Consider the following 17,686-nt stretch of genomic DNA (forward strand, 5'->3'; position numbering starts at 1 on the left):
TTACTGGGCCAGTCACTTAACTCTGTTTGCCTCAGTTTCCTTATCTGTAAAAATGAGCTGGAGAAAGAAATGGCAAACCATTCCAGTATCTTGGCCAAGAAAACCCCAAATAGGGTCATGAAGAGTCAGCCATGACTGAAAAATGACTGAACAATAACAACAAATGTAGAATTGTATGAATTGAATGGAAATAGAAAGGAATACACCTTTTTCTCAGCAGTTCATGGTACCTTTACAAACACTGACCATATATTTGTGCATAAAATTTCATAGTTAAAAGCAGAAGTGTTAAAAACATCCTTTCCAGATAATTATAATAATAAAATAAAAATTATATTTAATAAGGGATCAAGGAAATATAGATTAAAAACTAATTGGAGATTAAACAACCTAATCTTAAAGAATGAGAGAAACAATCAATAATTTCATTAAAGAGAATGACAATAATGAGACAACATATCAAAACCTATGGAATCCAGCAAAAGCAGTGATTAGAGGAAATTACATCTCTAAATACTTACATCAATAAAATAGAGAAAGAGCAGACTAATGAACTGGGTATGCAACAACAACAACAAAAACTTGAAAAAGAACAAATTAAAAATCCCCAATCAAACACTACCTTGAAAATACTAAAAATTAAAAGTGAGATTAATAAAATTAAGAGTAAAAATCCCCAATGAATTAGTAAATAAAACTAGGAGTTGATGTTATGGAAAAACAAAATAGATAAATAATTGGCTAATTTGATTTAAAAGAGAGAGAAAGCCAAATTACTAGTATCAAAAATGAAAAGGATGAATACACCACTACCAAAGATCAAAGTAAAGCAATTATAAGGTGTTATTTTGTCCACTTACATGCCAATAAATTTAACAATTTAAGTGAAACGTAAGAATATTTACAAAACTCTAAATTGCCTATATTAACAGAAGAGGAAATGTAGAATTGAGGCAGAAAAAAATTTTGACTAAGCACTTGAGACAGGCACAGGCCCTAAAAGTTCAGCAGAGCACTAAGGGCAAAGGCTTATATTATCCTGGGATTTTATGAAAGACTTTTGGAGCTAGGTGTTGTGTTCTACTTGTATGCTTCATTACCATTTTGCTCTAAATGTACACTTTCTCATTCCATCATGGATGCTTTGTATGTAGGTAGGAGAATACGCCCCAGATTTTGTGAGGAATGTTTTGTACCAATTGTTCTCACTATATTACTCAGAGTAAATACCTTTGCTGAAAAGTAATTGAAGTTGCTAAATGATTGCTAAGGAGGCTTACATTGGCTCAAGAGTTTTGAGTTTTCAAAGTATAATGAATTTTTTTAAATGGTATGAAAAGGAGATTCAGTTTGACATACAATCTTCTTTTAGTGTTCTGCTCTGTATATGGAAATGTTATTTTGTGGGGGGAGAGTTATTAATTTTCAAAATACAATTAATGTTTAAAAAGTTTAGTCCACAATATTCTGAAGTACATGTGAGACTGACCGACTTTCTTCTGCTTCTCCATTACAAATTCTAAGGTAAAGAGGTCACTTCTCCCCAATATTCCCTTCATGTCCACTGTAACAACCAATTTCTCCTTGTAAGAATCAGCTGTAGAAGTTCCTTATCCTTCACCTTTTGATGTATGAAATTAGCATTGAGCTAATTTTAAAATGTATTAACTGCTATACTTTAGGCAGGGATTTGAGATCCAGCAGATTTCTTTATAACTTAAGTCCCCATCATAACTAAACCATGGCTTTGTATGAGGCATGTGATTTTTTTTTCCCCCAAATGTTTCTTTCTGACTAGGTGGTTGGTAGAACGGTATAATCAAATGCTAATAGCATTTCCTTTTTTTCCTTCCTTTGACTCTTACCCACATGTGCTCTACTATGTTTCCCTTCCTTGTTACTGGATTTTTCTGATGTGAGTATATCTTCTTAACATGTGATACTGTGTTGAATTTCCCCCACTCCTCCCCCAACTTTTTACCAAACCTATTCCTTTGAATAAAGTGTCCCCTTCCAGGGTCACAAAGTTTCAATGATTCTTAGGAGCTCAAGTTACATTTTTTTGTTGTTCAGTTATGTCTGACTCCACGTGACCCTGGGGGGTGGGGGGGGACATTGTCCACAGAGTTTTCTTGACAAAGATATTGGGGGTGGTCTATCCACATTTTATAGCTGAGGAACTGGGGCAAATAGTGGTTAAGTGACTTGTCCAGGGTCACATAGCTAGTAAGTGTCTGAGGTCAAATTTGAACTTGGATCTTCCTGACTCCAGGCCTGGTACTCTATCCATTGTACCACCAGCTGCCCCAAAGTTGAATTAAGATCTTGATTTCTCCTTCCTTGTTAATTATAGTTTGTGCATAAACATCTGAAGCCATGGATTTTGTTTGTAGCTCCTTTCTTTGATCTTATGTCCTATGGATTTCTATTTCCATGTCTAAGTGACACGTTCCTCCCATATTGTAGCTACCCTCTATTTATCCCTAAGAGCTCATCATTACTATATTTTAAGGCATGGTGTAGAAATCCAAATCCTATTTTCAGGTACCATCTTTTCATTCTCCAATTCTGTCTTCCTCTACTCTAGCCCTTGCCTTTTTTCACAATAGTGATAAAAATACCACCTATGAAACAAATGTTTTTAGTTTCTTACCTTAGACTTTAGCAATGTTTCCTAGATTCCTTCTGGCAGTATTTGTCTCAAGTGCTTATCACAGAATATCACCAGAAGTATATAGTAGTAATCTGGTCTGATAAGTTTGGGGAAATTCTCTGTCATCTCCTGGATGTATGCACCAAGAAGATAGCAAGCCCTTCTTTTCAGTCATGAGGCCAACAAGTAGATGCCTCAGAAGCCTTCAGCAAGGAATCCAGTGACCACTACCTGTCTCTTCTTCTAATGACCCATACTGAATGCTTTTTCACTTGACAACACCTGTGAATCCACATCATCATTCCCTGAACAGGCAGCTACTTCTCCAGATGACACATCTCTCTCCTTTTCAGGAAGAATCTGTTACTTAATGTCAAGTGTTTAATGATCTATCTTCATCCCTTTTTGCTTACTCTCCCCAAACTCTGACACAGGTCAGGATCTATCTTTGCTTCAAATGCTTTTGCCCCAATTTGTTTTCGTATTGAAGCCTCTGTTTTCTTTCATAGAAAGAAATTATTGTCATAAAAAAGGGAAAAGGACCAACATGTACAAAAATATTTATAGCAGCTCTTTTTGTGGTGGCAAGGAATTGGAAATCAAGGGAATGTCCATCAACTGGGAATGGCTGAACAAGTTGTGGTATATGAATGCAATGGAATACTATTGTGTTATAAGTAATGATGAGCAGGCAGATTTCTGAAAAACCAGGACTTATGTGAACTGATGCAAAGTGAAATGAGCAGAACCGGAACATTGTACACAGTAATAGCAACATCGTATGATGATCAAGTATGAATTACTTAGCTCTTCTCAGCAGTACAATGATCCAAAACAATTCCAACGGACTCAATGAAAAATGCTATCCACATCCAGAGAAAGAACTGATGGACTCTGAATACAGATTGAAGCATACTGTGTTCACTTTATTTTATTCATAGTTTTTCCTTTTTGGTCTTTCTTCTTTCACATGAATAATATGGAAATGTTTTACATGATTGCACATACACAACCTAATATGAAATTACTTACTGTTTTAGGGGGGAGGAAAGTGAAAGAGGGAGAAAACTTGGAACTCAACATTTTAAAAAGATGAATGTTAAAAACTATCTTTACATGTAATTGGAAAATTTTTTTAAAGACATCATTGTCTAATCTCTTTTATATCTGTGTACATTTTATATCCCTTCAGCAAAACAAAAGGCAGGGACTGTCACATTCCTACAAATCAAGAACTACTGAGAACCTATTATGTGTGATTTACTAGTTTAGGTGTTATAGAGGATACAAAAAGTATAGCGATGGACTTTGCTTTCAAGGAGTTTATAACTTGAGATTACCTATGAGATTTCTAGGGCAGCAAGCATAGCAAAAGTGTGCAAACACTACACCTAATACTCTGAAGCAAGTTTCCTGGTCTTTTATGTAAGCACAATGAAATTTCTCCCTCTCCTCTTCTGAGCCAGCCATGATGTAAAGGACACGGATTATGAATGTGTTTACTCTGCCTGAATAAAACAAAGATGAATTTTTGTCTTCAGAAAAATGGGAAGTTATGTAAGATTCCTGCAAAGCCTCAGTACTCTTCCCCTTTCTCCCAAGTTTATGAACCAAGTTTTTGAGATAGAAATTTTGGGCGAGAAACTAAGTCCACTGGGGCTTAGGTCATGTTTTCTTCATTGTTACTGGATGAAGGCAGGGGATACTGAAAGAGGAAAACTGATTTGGGAAGTAAACGATTTGGCTAAGAAGGTAGTGTTTGAGAATGGGATTTAGACTTCATGGATGCAATCTGTATTTTCAATTAACCACTAAAAGTCCCCAAGACTCTTTCAGGGGTTCCATAAGATCAAAACTATCTTCGTAATACTGTTTTAATGTCAAATATAGTAAATCAAATATAACCCACATAAAAGCTCTTTGGGAGGGTCCTCAATAATTTTTGAGGGTATAATGTGGACCTGAGATGAAAAAGTTTGAGGTTCCACTGCTAATTTTTTTTTTTACAATAAAATCCTTTCAGTCAACCAGGTTCACAATTTGAGGTATTGACTCCTTTTGCTCCCCACCCCTGCACCCCTCATCCCCAATATATAGTCAGATATCTAGTCCTATTTTATATTCAGCCATTCTCCAGTCAGCCTCTGCTGTTCAGGTCTTTTTTTTTTTTTTTAAGTTTTCTCCTGAACTAATGAAACAATATCTCGATTGACCTCCCTGTACCCAGTCTCTCTTCCAATCTGTCCTCTACATAAATTTTCTCACTTAAAAATATTTAGTGGTTCTCTATCACATATAGGAAGAAATACATAGCCCTCTATAATTTGGCCCTCCCCTTTCCTGATCCTCCCAGTTATGTCTTCCTTTTACCATTATTTTCTATAATTTTTATCTGTTGTGTATTTGCTATGTACTTTGCATTTACTTTGTGTTGTCTGTCCTTTATTTTCCAAAAGGACTTATGACATCACAAGGTAGTGTCTTGACTTGCGCCTAATTGGAATTGACACAGCTGCACAAAGTCCTCAACCTCACTCTTTCCTCCAGTCATCAAAGTACAGTGTCAAGACAAAAGTCAGAACTGGTGATGGTAGATGACCTTAGTGTCCTTGATAAGTGACCAAGCTCTAAGCTAAATTGTTCTCACCCACCCATTCCACTGGGGAAAGTTTTCACATGCTTGGGGTAGAAAACCACCTAATTCACTGATAGGTTTGAGGCTTGCTGGTTACCTTCAACCTGGTTTAGCCTGTGTGCTGAAATGGTTTTTACTGGGGTATGGCTATTGTGCATGATACAGCTTCTCAGAGCCACAGGTGAGAGTTGGCTGAAAGGTTGTTCACCAAAGGTGGATGAGTGGCCCTAAAAAAGTTTGGTAAGCCCTCACACCAGAGGGTCTAGTCCTCCCTTACCACATCATACATACATGTATGTATGTATGTATGCTAACACTCCATCTTCTTCAGTAGGATGTAAGCTTCTTGAGGGAAAGCACTGTTTAGGTTTTTGTCTTTGTGTATGTAGAAAGGAAACATGGTATAGTGAATAAAGAGACTTTGGAATCTGGAATACCTGGTTTCAAGTCCCATCTCTGACACCTATTGGCTGAGTGGCCCTGGGCAAGTAGCAACCTCCAAGAACCCCAGGGCCTAAAGTGAGGAAGGCCCAGTTCAAATCCTGCTTCATTTTTATGACCCTGGGCAAGTCACTTAACCAGTTTTAACTGTTTCTTCAACTGTAAAATGGAGATAATAGACTTACCTCCCAGAGTTGTGAGGATCAAAGGAGATATTTGTTAACGTGCTTAGCACACAATAGGCTCCACAGAGAAGTTTACTCCTTTGTCTTCCCTGCAAGATGAGACTGTTTCATTCATTGTATTTGTATCCTCAGCACCAGCACATAGACTTAATAAATGCTTGGTGATTAATACCCTTGGAAATCCCAAATTCCATTAGATCAGTGAAAAATTGTGTAATTTCTCATTCCTTTTTTCCTCACAAGCTCTAGCATTGATTAAATTAACTACCTAATAACCATTGCCCAAGATAAAATCTTTCTAAAACATTCCTAGAATAAATTTGATTATTTTCTATACAGGGTGTACCCAAAATCTAGGGGAAGTTGCCAGCTTTAATAACTTCAGAAGTATAAGTGCTCCAAACTTACAAGAAACATCATTTAAAAGTTTTTAAAATCTCCTTTATACCAATTTAGTTTTCTGGAAGATACATTTTAATAAGATGGAGTACTTGGTCATTATTCATTGTCTGTTTCACAATTTTTGGATACTTTCTCAGACCAATGGATTAGTAGGAGGCTCTTTTGTTCTATGTCCATTAGATGTTTTCTTATGAAGTCACATCAAAACTGTCATGTGTGCATGAAAACCTTTTTGATTTTAAGGCTGGGATTACAAATGCAATCTTTTGTCACTTAGCAGTGTCTGATTAAAGTTTTTACAAAGTTTGAAAGCTGACTAGATCAGCATTTTAATATTTTATATAATTAACATTTCAAATGTTTTTTTCTAAGTCTAGCATTTCTGAACTTGTTAAAATTTTAAACTGCACTAAGACTTTTGGGACATACTGTGTTTCATGTTGGTCTGGAACCTTTTTGCTGATGCTTATTTTAATTACAAAAATAAACCAAGGACATCCGACTAGATTCTACCTTTGAATTAAGCTCTAAAAGGTTGGGAAAGAAGCTTACAAATTTCAGATAATAGATGGTAAATATTTTGGAGATGAATTTCATTTAACATAATGAGAATGGAGAATACAGGATTTGGTCCCAAAATGATCAATTGATAAACGGTATTTCGGTGTATTACTTTCTCATTGTTTCTGTTTCTCATCATGATAGCATAGATGACCTCTTATTTAGTAGAAAAGGGAAAACAAGAGAGGTAACACTGGAATAATTTCATAAAGAGATTGAGACAGAAAATGGATCGTTGGAGCAAAAACCTTTTAGTCAACAGTTTAACACATTTTTGAAAAGGTACTGAATTTGGGCTTTAATGGGCATGCTTAAAGGTTATTTTAATTAAGATCCTATTTAGTCCTTCATCAATTACTTTGAGTGTCGTAGTTTCAAATACATTCCTTTCTTCTATAAACTTCTGAAAAAGATGAACACCACCTCCAACACCAAAATAATGTGCTTTACTTGCTAAAAACACTTCTCCATTTTCATCCAACAAATCAGCTAAAGTTTGGTGCAAAGCACTGTAATAGCTTGGATTATAAATGGTTTCAGAGGTCAGAATGACATCAAATTTTGCAAAAGCTTTTTTGCTGCTTAGCACAAGTTTGGAAAACTCATACCATTCCCCAGAAAAGAATCGACATTTGCTTACAAGTTCCTGTGTTTGGTTTGAATTCCTCCGCCTTTTCAAATCTGGCTCACATACTTCATCATCTTCATATTCAAAAGTAGAGTTTATTATTACATTTGGAATGGTTACTTCATCAATTACAGTACTATTATAATCTTGAAAGTGGATTTCTTTAGCTTTTCCCTTAAGGGCAATTATACCCAGAAGCCCTGCTCCACAGCCAAGGTCCAACACTCTTTTCCCAGAAAACTGTACTTCTTCATCAGCTAGATAAGCTAGAAGGTCAAAGGTACATTCCCAGATTTTCAAACCTCCTTCATAGACACCTGTGATGAGATCAGTGTGAGAAGAAAGGCTTTTGGATACTATGTCTTCTCCACAAGAGTTGTCTTTCAAAAAGGCCATTTTCACTACTGACAAATTTACATGTTTGAGATCTGATGTAACTTCTACAACTTTATTTTCTACCACTTTCTTTAAATCTTTAGGGACATCATGTTCTTTGGCCACTTTCAAACAAGGCTGCTTTTCTTTTGGATCTCTTATTTCATTTGATTTAACCAGTGAGTTGTCAGAGACTTGAGAAGGTTTAACTTCTGCTGATGATTCGCATCCCCAAGAAGGCTCCTCAGAAAAGTCACATTCTTTTGAGGACCATTTTCCATCTTCCAATTTTCCTTTTTGGCTCTGTAAGACTAATGTCTTTCCTGAAGATTCCAGGCCTGAGACTTCATCTCCAAGGGCTGGTAATTCATTTTCTAGGTGACTGTCTATAGTAAAATTAAACTGGAATGCCATCTTCTCATAAATGGACAGAACTCTGGTATGCAAAATGTTTTGTAACCATAAGCAAAATATGAAGTAGTGGTGAAAGTCACAATTGATTTGAGGCAATTTCAACACTCATTCAATGATTTTGTTAAAAGATATTCTTCCTGAAAAATGCCAAGAGTGACTTGCTGTGGGGAAAAATCTCTTTCCAGATATCTGTATCTATAGTCACAAGTACAATGTTCTTGAGTGGACTGTTACCTTGCGTGCTTTTATCATTTCTCAATTTTGCTACAGGAAAAAAAAAACAAAATTGAATTTACCAAACCAGAGTGTCACAATTTGCTGACCTGTGATATAGACACCCCAACACACAAAAGATTTGCATAGAGGACCATTTCCTTGCCTGTTACTCCTAAGAGCCTTGCCAAAGGAAACAGCTATGAAAAGCAGAAACAGCTCAGGAAAGCTATCTGGGTTCCCATCTAAAAAAATCTTCTTAAAGTGTGGAATTAAAAACAATGAAGTTTTCACCAATAATATTTGGTTTAACAAAGTATCTATTTAACAAATTCGGGTATCTCTGGTGGGTTCCAAATCAAACTTATAAAATCACAAAGATAAAACCAGGTTGAATGACTTTCAGTCACATTACTTTAAATTGGATCAGTCAGACTGTTTCCCTCCCCAAATAGGCCAGACCCGAGGGGGCTGTGGAAAGAGACATGCTGAGTACTCTGGCAGTAGCACAGGCCTAGGAACAGTACTAGGGATGGGGATGGGAAAAGCACAGCATAAAGACATGATCCTATGGTCCAAGAAAACAGATGCCTGGGGAGTGGGGCATGAAGAGATGAGAGATGAAGGGAAATGAAAGGATGCCAAAGGCAATTTTTTTGCTTGTTTCAAAATTTACCTAAGGCAGGATCTATACCCAAGAATCTTCTTTCTTTTCCGTGCCCAAGAATCTTGCTCCCAAGAGCAACAGGATTCAGGCTAGAACTGTCAATGTTACAGTTGTATTATATTATTATTATTTAACCACCGAGATATTGGCTCTATGGAAAAATGAATAAGCCCTGAACAAAAAACTTACAAAATAACTTTGGAAACAGTAGCCCTCTGTAAATGGGACTACCTATATATATGGGAAATGCAGGTTAGATAGGAGATCTAGAATTCAACATACTGTCACATTTCTTATGACCATAAAGAAGGCAGCATGGCAAAGTAGAGGGAAACCTGACATTGAATGTGGCTCTGCTCATAGTGTGATCTGGGGCAATTCAATTATACATTGTACTTTCTACTTACTTTTCAAAGGGGAAAAAAAAAGATAATTTGAGTAGGAAGAGAGCACCAACACTTGGGGAGTTCTGGGAAGTTTCAAGTAGTAACTGATACCTAAACTGAACACTGAAGGAAAAAAGGTTCCTAAGAAGGGGTGAGCAGGTAGGGTCTTCTGGACATGAGAGACAATCTATAAAAAGTTTATAGATGAGTGATAACATATGCCATTATGATACTGCCTTGTATGGTGATTCATTTGGACTACAGACTGTACGAATGGTAGTAGTGTGAAATACAGATAGAAAAGTAGGCTGGTGTCAAATCGTGGTGAGTCATTGAAGATTTTTGATCAGGGAACTGACATGGTCAGATGTGTGCCTTAGGACTTGAGAAAGTCATCACTTAACCTCTCTGGGATTCAATTTCCTTTTCTGTCAAAAGATAGGACTGAATTCACAAGCGTTGAAATAAGGTCAAGGATATATATACTTCCAAGGCCTCACCCATGGAGAGCATGGAGCCGTAAGGAGCAAGGAAGGGTAGAAGACTGTTTCCAAGGCTGGTTCACCTTCAGCAGGGCTCTAATTTGTTTTCATGATGACTAAGATAATTATAGTAAATGATATTTATATAATATTTTAAAACTTTTGTAAAGTCCTTTGCATCCACAGGTACTATGGGTATCAATAAACTCCCATTACAGATAAGGAAACCGAGGTTTAGCTGGGCTAAGTGTATATATATATATGTATATAGTCCATGCCTATCTAAATATCAGTGGCAGGATTTAGAACAGGTCTTTCTGATCCCAAGTCCACTATTAGTAATAGTAACAATAATAAGTAACATTTAATAACATGTTTAGATTTATTTGCAAAGCATATAAGGATTCAGACCACATCTTTTGGATCCCAAGTTTAATAATAACAGCTAGCATTTAATAACTGCACATTAAGTTTTGTTTGCAAAGCATTTTACAAATATTATCTCATGCGATTCTCTAAAATCCCACCTTCAATCCCTCTTAAACCTACTAACTTCACTCTACTAATTATTTCCTACTTATCCTATATATAGAAAAGGAAACTGAGGCAGGCGTGACTTGACTTGCTCAGGGTCACACAGCTGGTAAGTGGTTGAGGCTGGATTTGAACTCTGACCCAGCGCTCTATCCACTGCACCACTTAGCTGCCTACACCTAATCTGGGGCTCCCCTTCTACCTGTGTCATGGGACAAGGGATCCAGGTTTCTGGGGTCACGTTTTGCGTCTGATCCCCAAAAGAACCAGATTCCACACCGCCCGCCCCGGAAGACCCCAGTAGCAGATTTCGGGAGCTCAAACCTTCCCTAAGGCCGTGAGCCGCACCCCGTGCCCCGTCACTATTGAGGGACTTCGACGAGTGGGGTCGTGTCTGGCGCGCTCCCCACCGGCTCCTCCTCACCCTATCCCGCCGCCGTCCAAGCGCGGGCTCCGGTATTCTATCCTCCGCTTGGGAATACTCAGCGCCTCCCACTTCCGGGAGAGCGCACGCGCAGCGCTCATGCGCAGTAATCCGCTCTGCTCCGCTCCAATCCGACGCCGGCGTCTAAGGAAATCTCGGGGAAGAGGGGAGGGATTTCGTAGAGCACGACGGGACGTTGGAGGATTCTTCCGGCGCTAGGAAAGGGCGGGACGTATTTGAAGTGGCCAAACTTTGTATCTGCTGTGGGAGAATGTCTCAGGACCGCGCGGAGCCGGCGAGCACCGTGTTGCTGGAAGAGTTGGCTAGCTGGTCCGAGGACCTATGTCGTCAGGAGTTGCCTTCTGTCCTGCCCCGACTTCTCATATCCTTGAATGTCCGCTGGGTCGGAGGGACGCGGAGGTCCCGGTCCCTCCCCCACCCCCTCACCTGTGGAATGCGCGACGGCGCCTTGCGCATGCGCGGTGCTGGAGGAAGCGAAAGGGAGGGTGTCTGGGAGCGCTGTTGGCTTGTGCGGTGGCAGGGTGGTGGGGCGAGATGTCGGGGTGCCCCCTGTATGGCGTTCGGGATAGGGTGTCGGTGCGCCGCCCGCGCTCTCTCCGCGGTGTTTTTGTGATTCTCTCTTATTCCTGTGGCTACCTAGACTCCCAGGTGCTTTTTTCCCCTCTGCTGTTAGGGTATAAGCCCTTGATGATCTGTTTAGGAGAAGTCATTGGGGCTGGCCTTAAGTACATTCACTGTCATAGTGTAAGTAAGTCACTGGCAATCTATGACACGCTCAGCCACATCTGAGTTTTTAAAAGTACCTGAATTCCAAATGCTTCTTACCGAATAATTATAACATAGATTTATATATGGTGCCACGGATAGAATCCCCAGTCTGTAGTCAGAAAGACTTATCTTCCCGAATTCAGATCTGAACTTGGACACTTAATAGCTGTGTGACTCTGGGCAAGTCACTTAACCCTCTTTGCCTCAGTTTCCTGATCTGTAAAATGAGCTGGAAAAGGAAATGGCAAACCACTTCAGTATCTTTGCCAAGGAAATCCCAAATGGGGTCATGAAGAGTTGGACACAGCTAAAACAACTGAAAAAAAAAAAAAACAAAATAATTATGTAAATATTATGTTATGGAAGTATTTATATAAATATAAATTACATAAAAATTATAACAGTGCTTCAGATGACCACCTATGTCAATTGAAAAACTCCCTTAACCTCTCTGGTACTCATTTTAACTGTAAAATGAGGAGCTTGAGCTAGGTAATTGGAGGCAGTATGGCATAATTGATAGAATGCTGGGTTTGAAGTAAGGAATCCCACTTCAGAAACTCTTTAACTGTGTGAAATAACAACAGCTTGCTCTGGGTCTCAATTTTTCATAAAGGAGGGAGTTATAATCATCTTAGATGGCCTTCCACATATGTACGACCCTAAGAACTCCAAGGGCTCTTTGAGCTCTAAAATCTATGACCACATCTTCACATTTTCAACAGAAAAATATTCTCCAAAGTGGGTTTTATAATGTGGAAGGTAAAAAAAGGAAAACATAATCTTAAAACTAAAAATCAAATGCATTTGGATTGTTAGCTAAATATTAGAATTTGGTAGGATAACATTGATTTTGGTGTAAGATCCAATGTTTATAAGAATTCAGTGGGAGCGGCCAGGTGGCTCAGCAAGTAAGAGCACCGGCTCCAGTGTTGGGATGACCTGGAGATCGAATCCCCGGCTCAGACACTCAGCACCACACCCAGAAATAACTGGCCGTGTAACCTTGAGCAAATTACTTAACCCTGATTGCTTTAAAAAAAAAACCAAACAAACAAAAAAAAAAGAATTCAGTGAATGTAATAGTGACTTATATGCTCTTTTATAATTTTCAACAACCTTGTAAAGTATTGTAAGTATTAAATTCTTTTTATAGATAAGAAAATAGAATTTGAGAGGTTATGTAATTGGCCTGAGATCACATAGGTTCTAAATATTGGAGCTGGAACTTGAACCCAGGTCATTTGAAGCCTGGTCCAGATTCCTGATTATTGGGTGAGGGAAGCCTTGTAATTTAATAGTTTACCTTACTAGCCCTAAAACATTAATATAAATATCTCATAGACTACTGTAGCAGCAAGCACCCCGGCGTCCTCAGGGTTTGCTGCTACCACAGGTTCTTGGATCTGCTTTGTTAAAGGAAAGCAACTCAAAATGGGTTAACAAGCTTACTTTAATCAGTCAGACCATATATCGTTTACCTTGTTCAGGGGAAAAAGGTCAGCATCCCGAACTTCAAAGTATACAGGCAGAATTATCAAGACAGAAACAGATCAAGTAGACAGATTTCCAAACTGTCCAACCATTACATCCATACCCAGTCAACATCTGGGTTTCCACATCTGGGTTTTTCAAGGGGGAGGGGGGGGGCTGGACAACGGCTTCCCAGAATACAGATCAAATCACAGAACACTTCTCAAAGTGAGCCCCCAAAACAAAGCTACACATCAGGGCTTATATAGCCTTCTCCTGGCTCAGAGAATGTAACAACCTTTTGGACCTGATGGGCAATCAAAAAGTATCTACTGAAAAACAAGCCTCCCACCCCAGGCTTCAGGTGCACTTCAGCCTAGGGGCAGGGAAGATCTTCAAATTTGCATTTCCATTACAACTACTAGAGGTAAAAAGACTTTAGGTGTGTTCTTTCCAAGCCCCTCATTTTGTAGGTGAGGAAAGAGAAGCCCAGAGAGGTCTCACTATACAAGGGGTTCTTAATTTGTGATCTGTGAACTTAAGAAAAATTGATAACTATGTTTCAGTACAATTGGTTTTCAGATCTTATGCATCTTGTTTTATGCATTTAAAAACAATCTGAGAAGATATTCATAGGGCTTCATCAGACTGTTAGAGGGAACCATCCATGAACCAAAAAATGTTAAGGGAGCTGGGCCTTACATGAATATTTTTCTATAATTTGTTCATTCAGGGAAGACTATATAGGGTAACTTTTATTTGGGGCTCACCATTAATATTTGTAGAGATTCTCAAAGAGGTGAAATGTTGTAATGTGGTATTGGATTTGAATTATGTTGCATAAAACTATATAGACATTACCACTTACTACTTTTGTGACCTTGGGTAAATTATTTAATCTCTTTCGGCCTCAGTTTCCTGATCTGTTAAATGAAGGGGTTGAAATAGACAATCTCTAAGGTTCTTTTTAGCTCTAAATACATGTTTCTGATTTACATGTTAATCAGTTTATTTCAAATCTTACAATGAGAAAGGTAACAAGTAACTGTACACTAAGTAACCAATGACTTCATGCTGAATTGGCTTGATTGTTGTTCAGGCTGTGTTTATAGACAGGATTTTTGTTGAGGCCTGTACTAAGAAAATCTTCAGTGTTTGAGTCAACAAATATGTTGTTTACATTTGTATTGATATTCATATATGTATGACACTGCATTCCAAGAAGAGTTCTTATTGAAATGAGTATAATATTTTCATGTTGTTGGAAAACCTATTTTCAAAGTGATGGGTAATTTCAAATTATAGTTGGTGTTCCTTAATTAGTTTACTCCATGTACCAGGGTTCTGATAACTGGAAGGATCATATACGTGAGTAAGAATGTCTTGATTGTGTGGTTCTTAATTTTGGTGTCAGTGAAGTATAGATTCTACATCAGTGTAAATGTTTTTTATTATTGTTCTTGTTTGTTCACTGGAAAATAAATCAATTCTTATTTCTTTGTTTCTTTTAGCTACTATTATTTTTAGTGAACATAAAGTATTTGACTTAGTTCTCAAGCTTTCTCTATTTAAAAAGGAAAATTTAATCACACTTTTAAGAAATGTCAGAATCTATGTTCTTTTCACGCTTCTAGTTATGTGGTGTCTGGATAAGTTTGTATATATAAATTAGAGAATTCAGAGTTGGAAAGAGAGCAAACATGATGAAGTAGATAGCTGCATTCGGAACCAGAAGAACCACAGATCACCTTTGACACATTCGGACTGTATGACTCTGAACAGTTCAGATGAGCATTTAAGGAAGCTAGAGATTCTAATTAGCTTTTTTCTGGCATGAATTTTTTTTTAATGTTTAGTTTAATTTCTTAAAAGTTTTATTGATTCCTTTTGTTTTTATAATGTAATCATTTCTCATTTTAATAGCTTCCTCCCCTTAATCCCTTACTTTTAGGAAGGGAATTACATCATAGTCCTGTGGGATCAAGATTGGGCATCATAATAACAGTACCTATCTCTTGTGGTTTTTGTGAGGATCAAATGAGTCAGCATATATAAAGAGCTTTGTAAACTTTAGCTCACTGTATAAATGCTAGCTGTTATTATTCTTATTATGATAAAGCTTTATAACTTTATCTGGAATGTTTTTTGCCTTATGATCCTCTGGGAGAGCAAAGGAATAGCACAGAGCGGGGAAAAAGGAAAAAACCTCACTGGAAAACCAGTTGAGCAGAATTAATACATAAAACAAGTGCTGCAGTAAATTCAGTGTTTCACACCCCTGGACACTTACCTTCTCAAAGAAGGTAGGAAAGTGTATTCTCTTTTTCAGGGTGGAGGGGTCTAGTTTGGTTGTTATAATTTCACAAAATGGTGTTATGGTTTTTTATTATTGTCCTTTCTACTTACCATATTAGAGTCATTGTGTATATTATTTTCCTGATACTGCTTACTTCTTTTTGCATCAGTTCATGTAAGTCTTCCCATGATTTCTGAATTCTTTATATTATGCTTATAACACAGTTTCTTATATCCCATTACATTAAAGCACCACAAATTTGCTTAGCCATTCCCCAGTCATTGAGCATTGATTTTGTTTCCAGTTTTTTGTTTCAACAAATAATGCTAGTATAAATATTTTGGTAATTTACTTTCCAGAATTCTTTGGTGAACTCACAGCTCTTCTTAGTGTGTTTGTCATTCCACAATTCATCCAACATTGAGTATTGTCATCTTTTGTGATTTTTGCCAGTCTTTTCATTTCTTAAGTAATTAAGTAAATTAATTAAACTGATACATTTTTCATGTGGTATTACTAGTCTGCAGTCATTTTGAGAATTATTTATTCATAGCCTCTCACCACTCTCCACTAGGGAATGACTTTTTGGCTTTCTGTGTATTTATTTCCCTATGTAATATGGTGATAAGATCCTTATCAGAGGTATTTTATGCAGTTTTTTTTTTGTTGTTGTTCTCTACCCCCTCCCTTTTCTTTCTTATCCTGGTTAGATTAACTTTTGTTCATGCAAATTATCTTCAGCTTTATGAAATTGAAAATATCTGTTTTATTTTTATTCCTGATTACTTGTATCTCTTGAATGGTTAAGAATTCTTCCTCAGATAGACCTACAACTTTAGCCATAGTTGCACCCTGATCTTTTCTCCTAATGTTTTTATGATGTGTGACTTTTAATATTCAGATCATATAACCATTTGAGCATATTGTAATTATATGGTATAAAATATTGAGCTAAATCTAATTGAAATTGAAGAGTTAAGAGGGAAAAATTGATAGTCTGGAAAGTAGGCAGGAATGAGATAAAGGATATGAGATTTGCAAGATAGAGAGCTCTAAGATGGGTGGCTTGAGGGTCCATATTCCTTGGCTGTAAGCCAAGGAATTCTTCAACCCTTAGTAGTCTAGTTTTTGTCCCTCAACTTTTCTGAAATTCTTCTCTGAAATATTACCAATATGTCCCTGGTTTATAAATCAGTGACCTTATCTAAGTCTCAATTCTCCTTGACCTCTCAGCATATTTTATTTCCAGATCTTTGCTAGCACAAAGAGTGTGCCACTATGAATATTTGGTATACATTGGAACTTAGAAAACTCCAGTGGTAGGGGCAGCTAGGTGGTGCAATGCATAGAGCACTGGCCCCCAGAATCAGGAGGACTTGAGTTCAAATATGACCTCAGACGCTTGACACTTACACACAATTACCATGTGACCCAGGCAAGTCACTTAACTCCAATTGCCCCAAAAGGTTTTAAAAAAAAAAGGAAGAAAACTCCAGTGGCTTCCTGTCTTGTCAAGGATAAAATTAAAACTTCTCTGTCTAACTTTTAAAGCCTTACAGTGCTTGGCCTCACCGTCTTTGCCGCTGCATTGGCCATTGCTCCCTTTCTTGGCCTCTAAAATTGAGTGGAACTGAATTTGTCTCTTCCTCACACACTACATCCCATTTCCTACCTCTCTTCCTCTGCATGGGTGGGCCTCCATGCCTGGAACACACTTCCTTCTGACTTCAGCCTCATGGAGTCTATCTCTCTTTCTTTAAGATGTAGCTGAAACTCCATTTTCTTCCAGAAGGTTTTCCTGATCTCCCAAATGCTAGTGCCTTCCCTTCCCAAACTGTCTTGCATTTCACTGCTTTGTATATATTTGTATTTATTTACTTTGTATTTACCTCTTTGTTGTTGCCCCTATTATAATGTCAGCTCCTTGTGATTTAGCAGATAGTATGTGTTTAATAGCTACTTGTTGATTGATTGAGGAGTATCTACAATATTCGGATTGCTGGGTTAAAAAGTATGAACAGGGGCGGCCAGGTAGCACAGCGAGTAAGAGCACCGGCTCCAGTGTCAGAATGACCTGGAGATCGAATCCGGGGCTCAGACACTTAGCACCCACCCAGAAACACCTGGC

At 37.8% G+C, this 17,686-nt stretch overlaps 2 protein-coding genes across 4 annotated transcripts in view; one reads left to right on the forward strand and one right to left on the reverse strand.

Moving 5' to 3' along the window:
- Positions 1-7,112: 7,112 nt before the first annotated feature.
- METTL18 (methyltransferase 18, RPL3 N3(tau)-histidine) lies at positions 7,113-11,038 on the reverse strand. The gene is made up of 2 exons (XM_069094753.1): positions 10,901-11,038; positions 7,113-8,558 (listed from the first exon to the last, which is right to left on the reverse strand). Exon 2 carries the CDS (start codon positions 8,292-8,294, stop codon positions 7,176-7,178), a length of 1,119 nt encoding a protein of 372 aa, XP_068950854.1. The 5' UTR covers positions 8,295-8,558; positions 10,901-11,038; the 3' UTR covers positions 7,113-7,175.
- Positions 11,039-11,248: 210 nt separating this feature from the next.
- The window catches only part of FIRRM (FIGNL1 interacting regulator of recombination and mitosis), a 72,743-nt gene continuing 66,305 nt past the window's right edge, over positions 11,249-17,686 (forward strand). For all 3 annotated transcript variants that reach the window (XM_069094745.1, XM_069094746.1, XM_069094747.1), the window contains exons 1-2: positions 11,249-11,381; positions 14,590-14,630. In XM_069094745.1, coding sequence (XP_068950846.1) covers positions 11,272-11,381; positions 14,590-14,630 — 151 coding nt within the window. In that variant the 5' untranslated portion in view covers positions 11,249-11,271. The remainder of the gene's footprint in view (positions 11,382-14,589; positions 14,631-17,686) is intronic.

Source organism: Petaurus breviceps, unplaced genomic scaffold (genome assembly GCF_028583685.1).
Source record: "Petaurus breviceps papuanus isolate PSGF00001 unplaced genomic scaffold, PetGlider_PUasm1.0 220, whole genome shotgun sequence".
Taxonomy (NCBI): domain Eukaryota; kingdom Metazoa; phylum Chordata; class Mammalia; order Diprotodontia; family Petauridae; genus Petaurus; species Petaurus breviceps.

What these genes read in the sequence shown, in the direction of transcription:
- METTL18 (XM_069094753.1), bottom strand. Translation starts at nt 8,294, where the DNA reads ATGGCATTCCAGTTTAATTTTACTATAGACAGTCACCTAGAAAATGAA.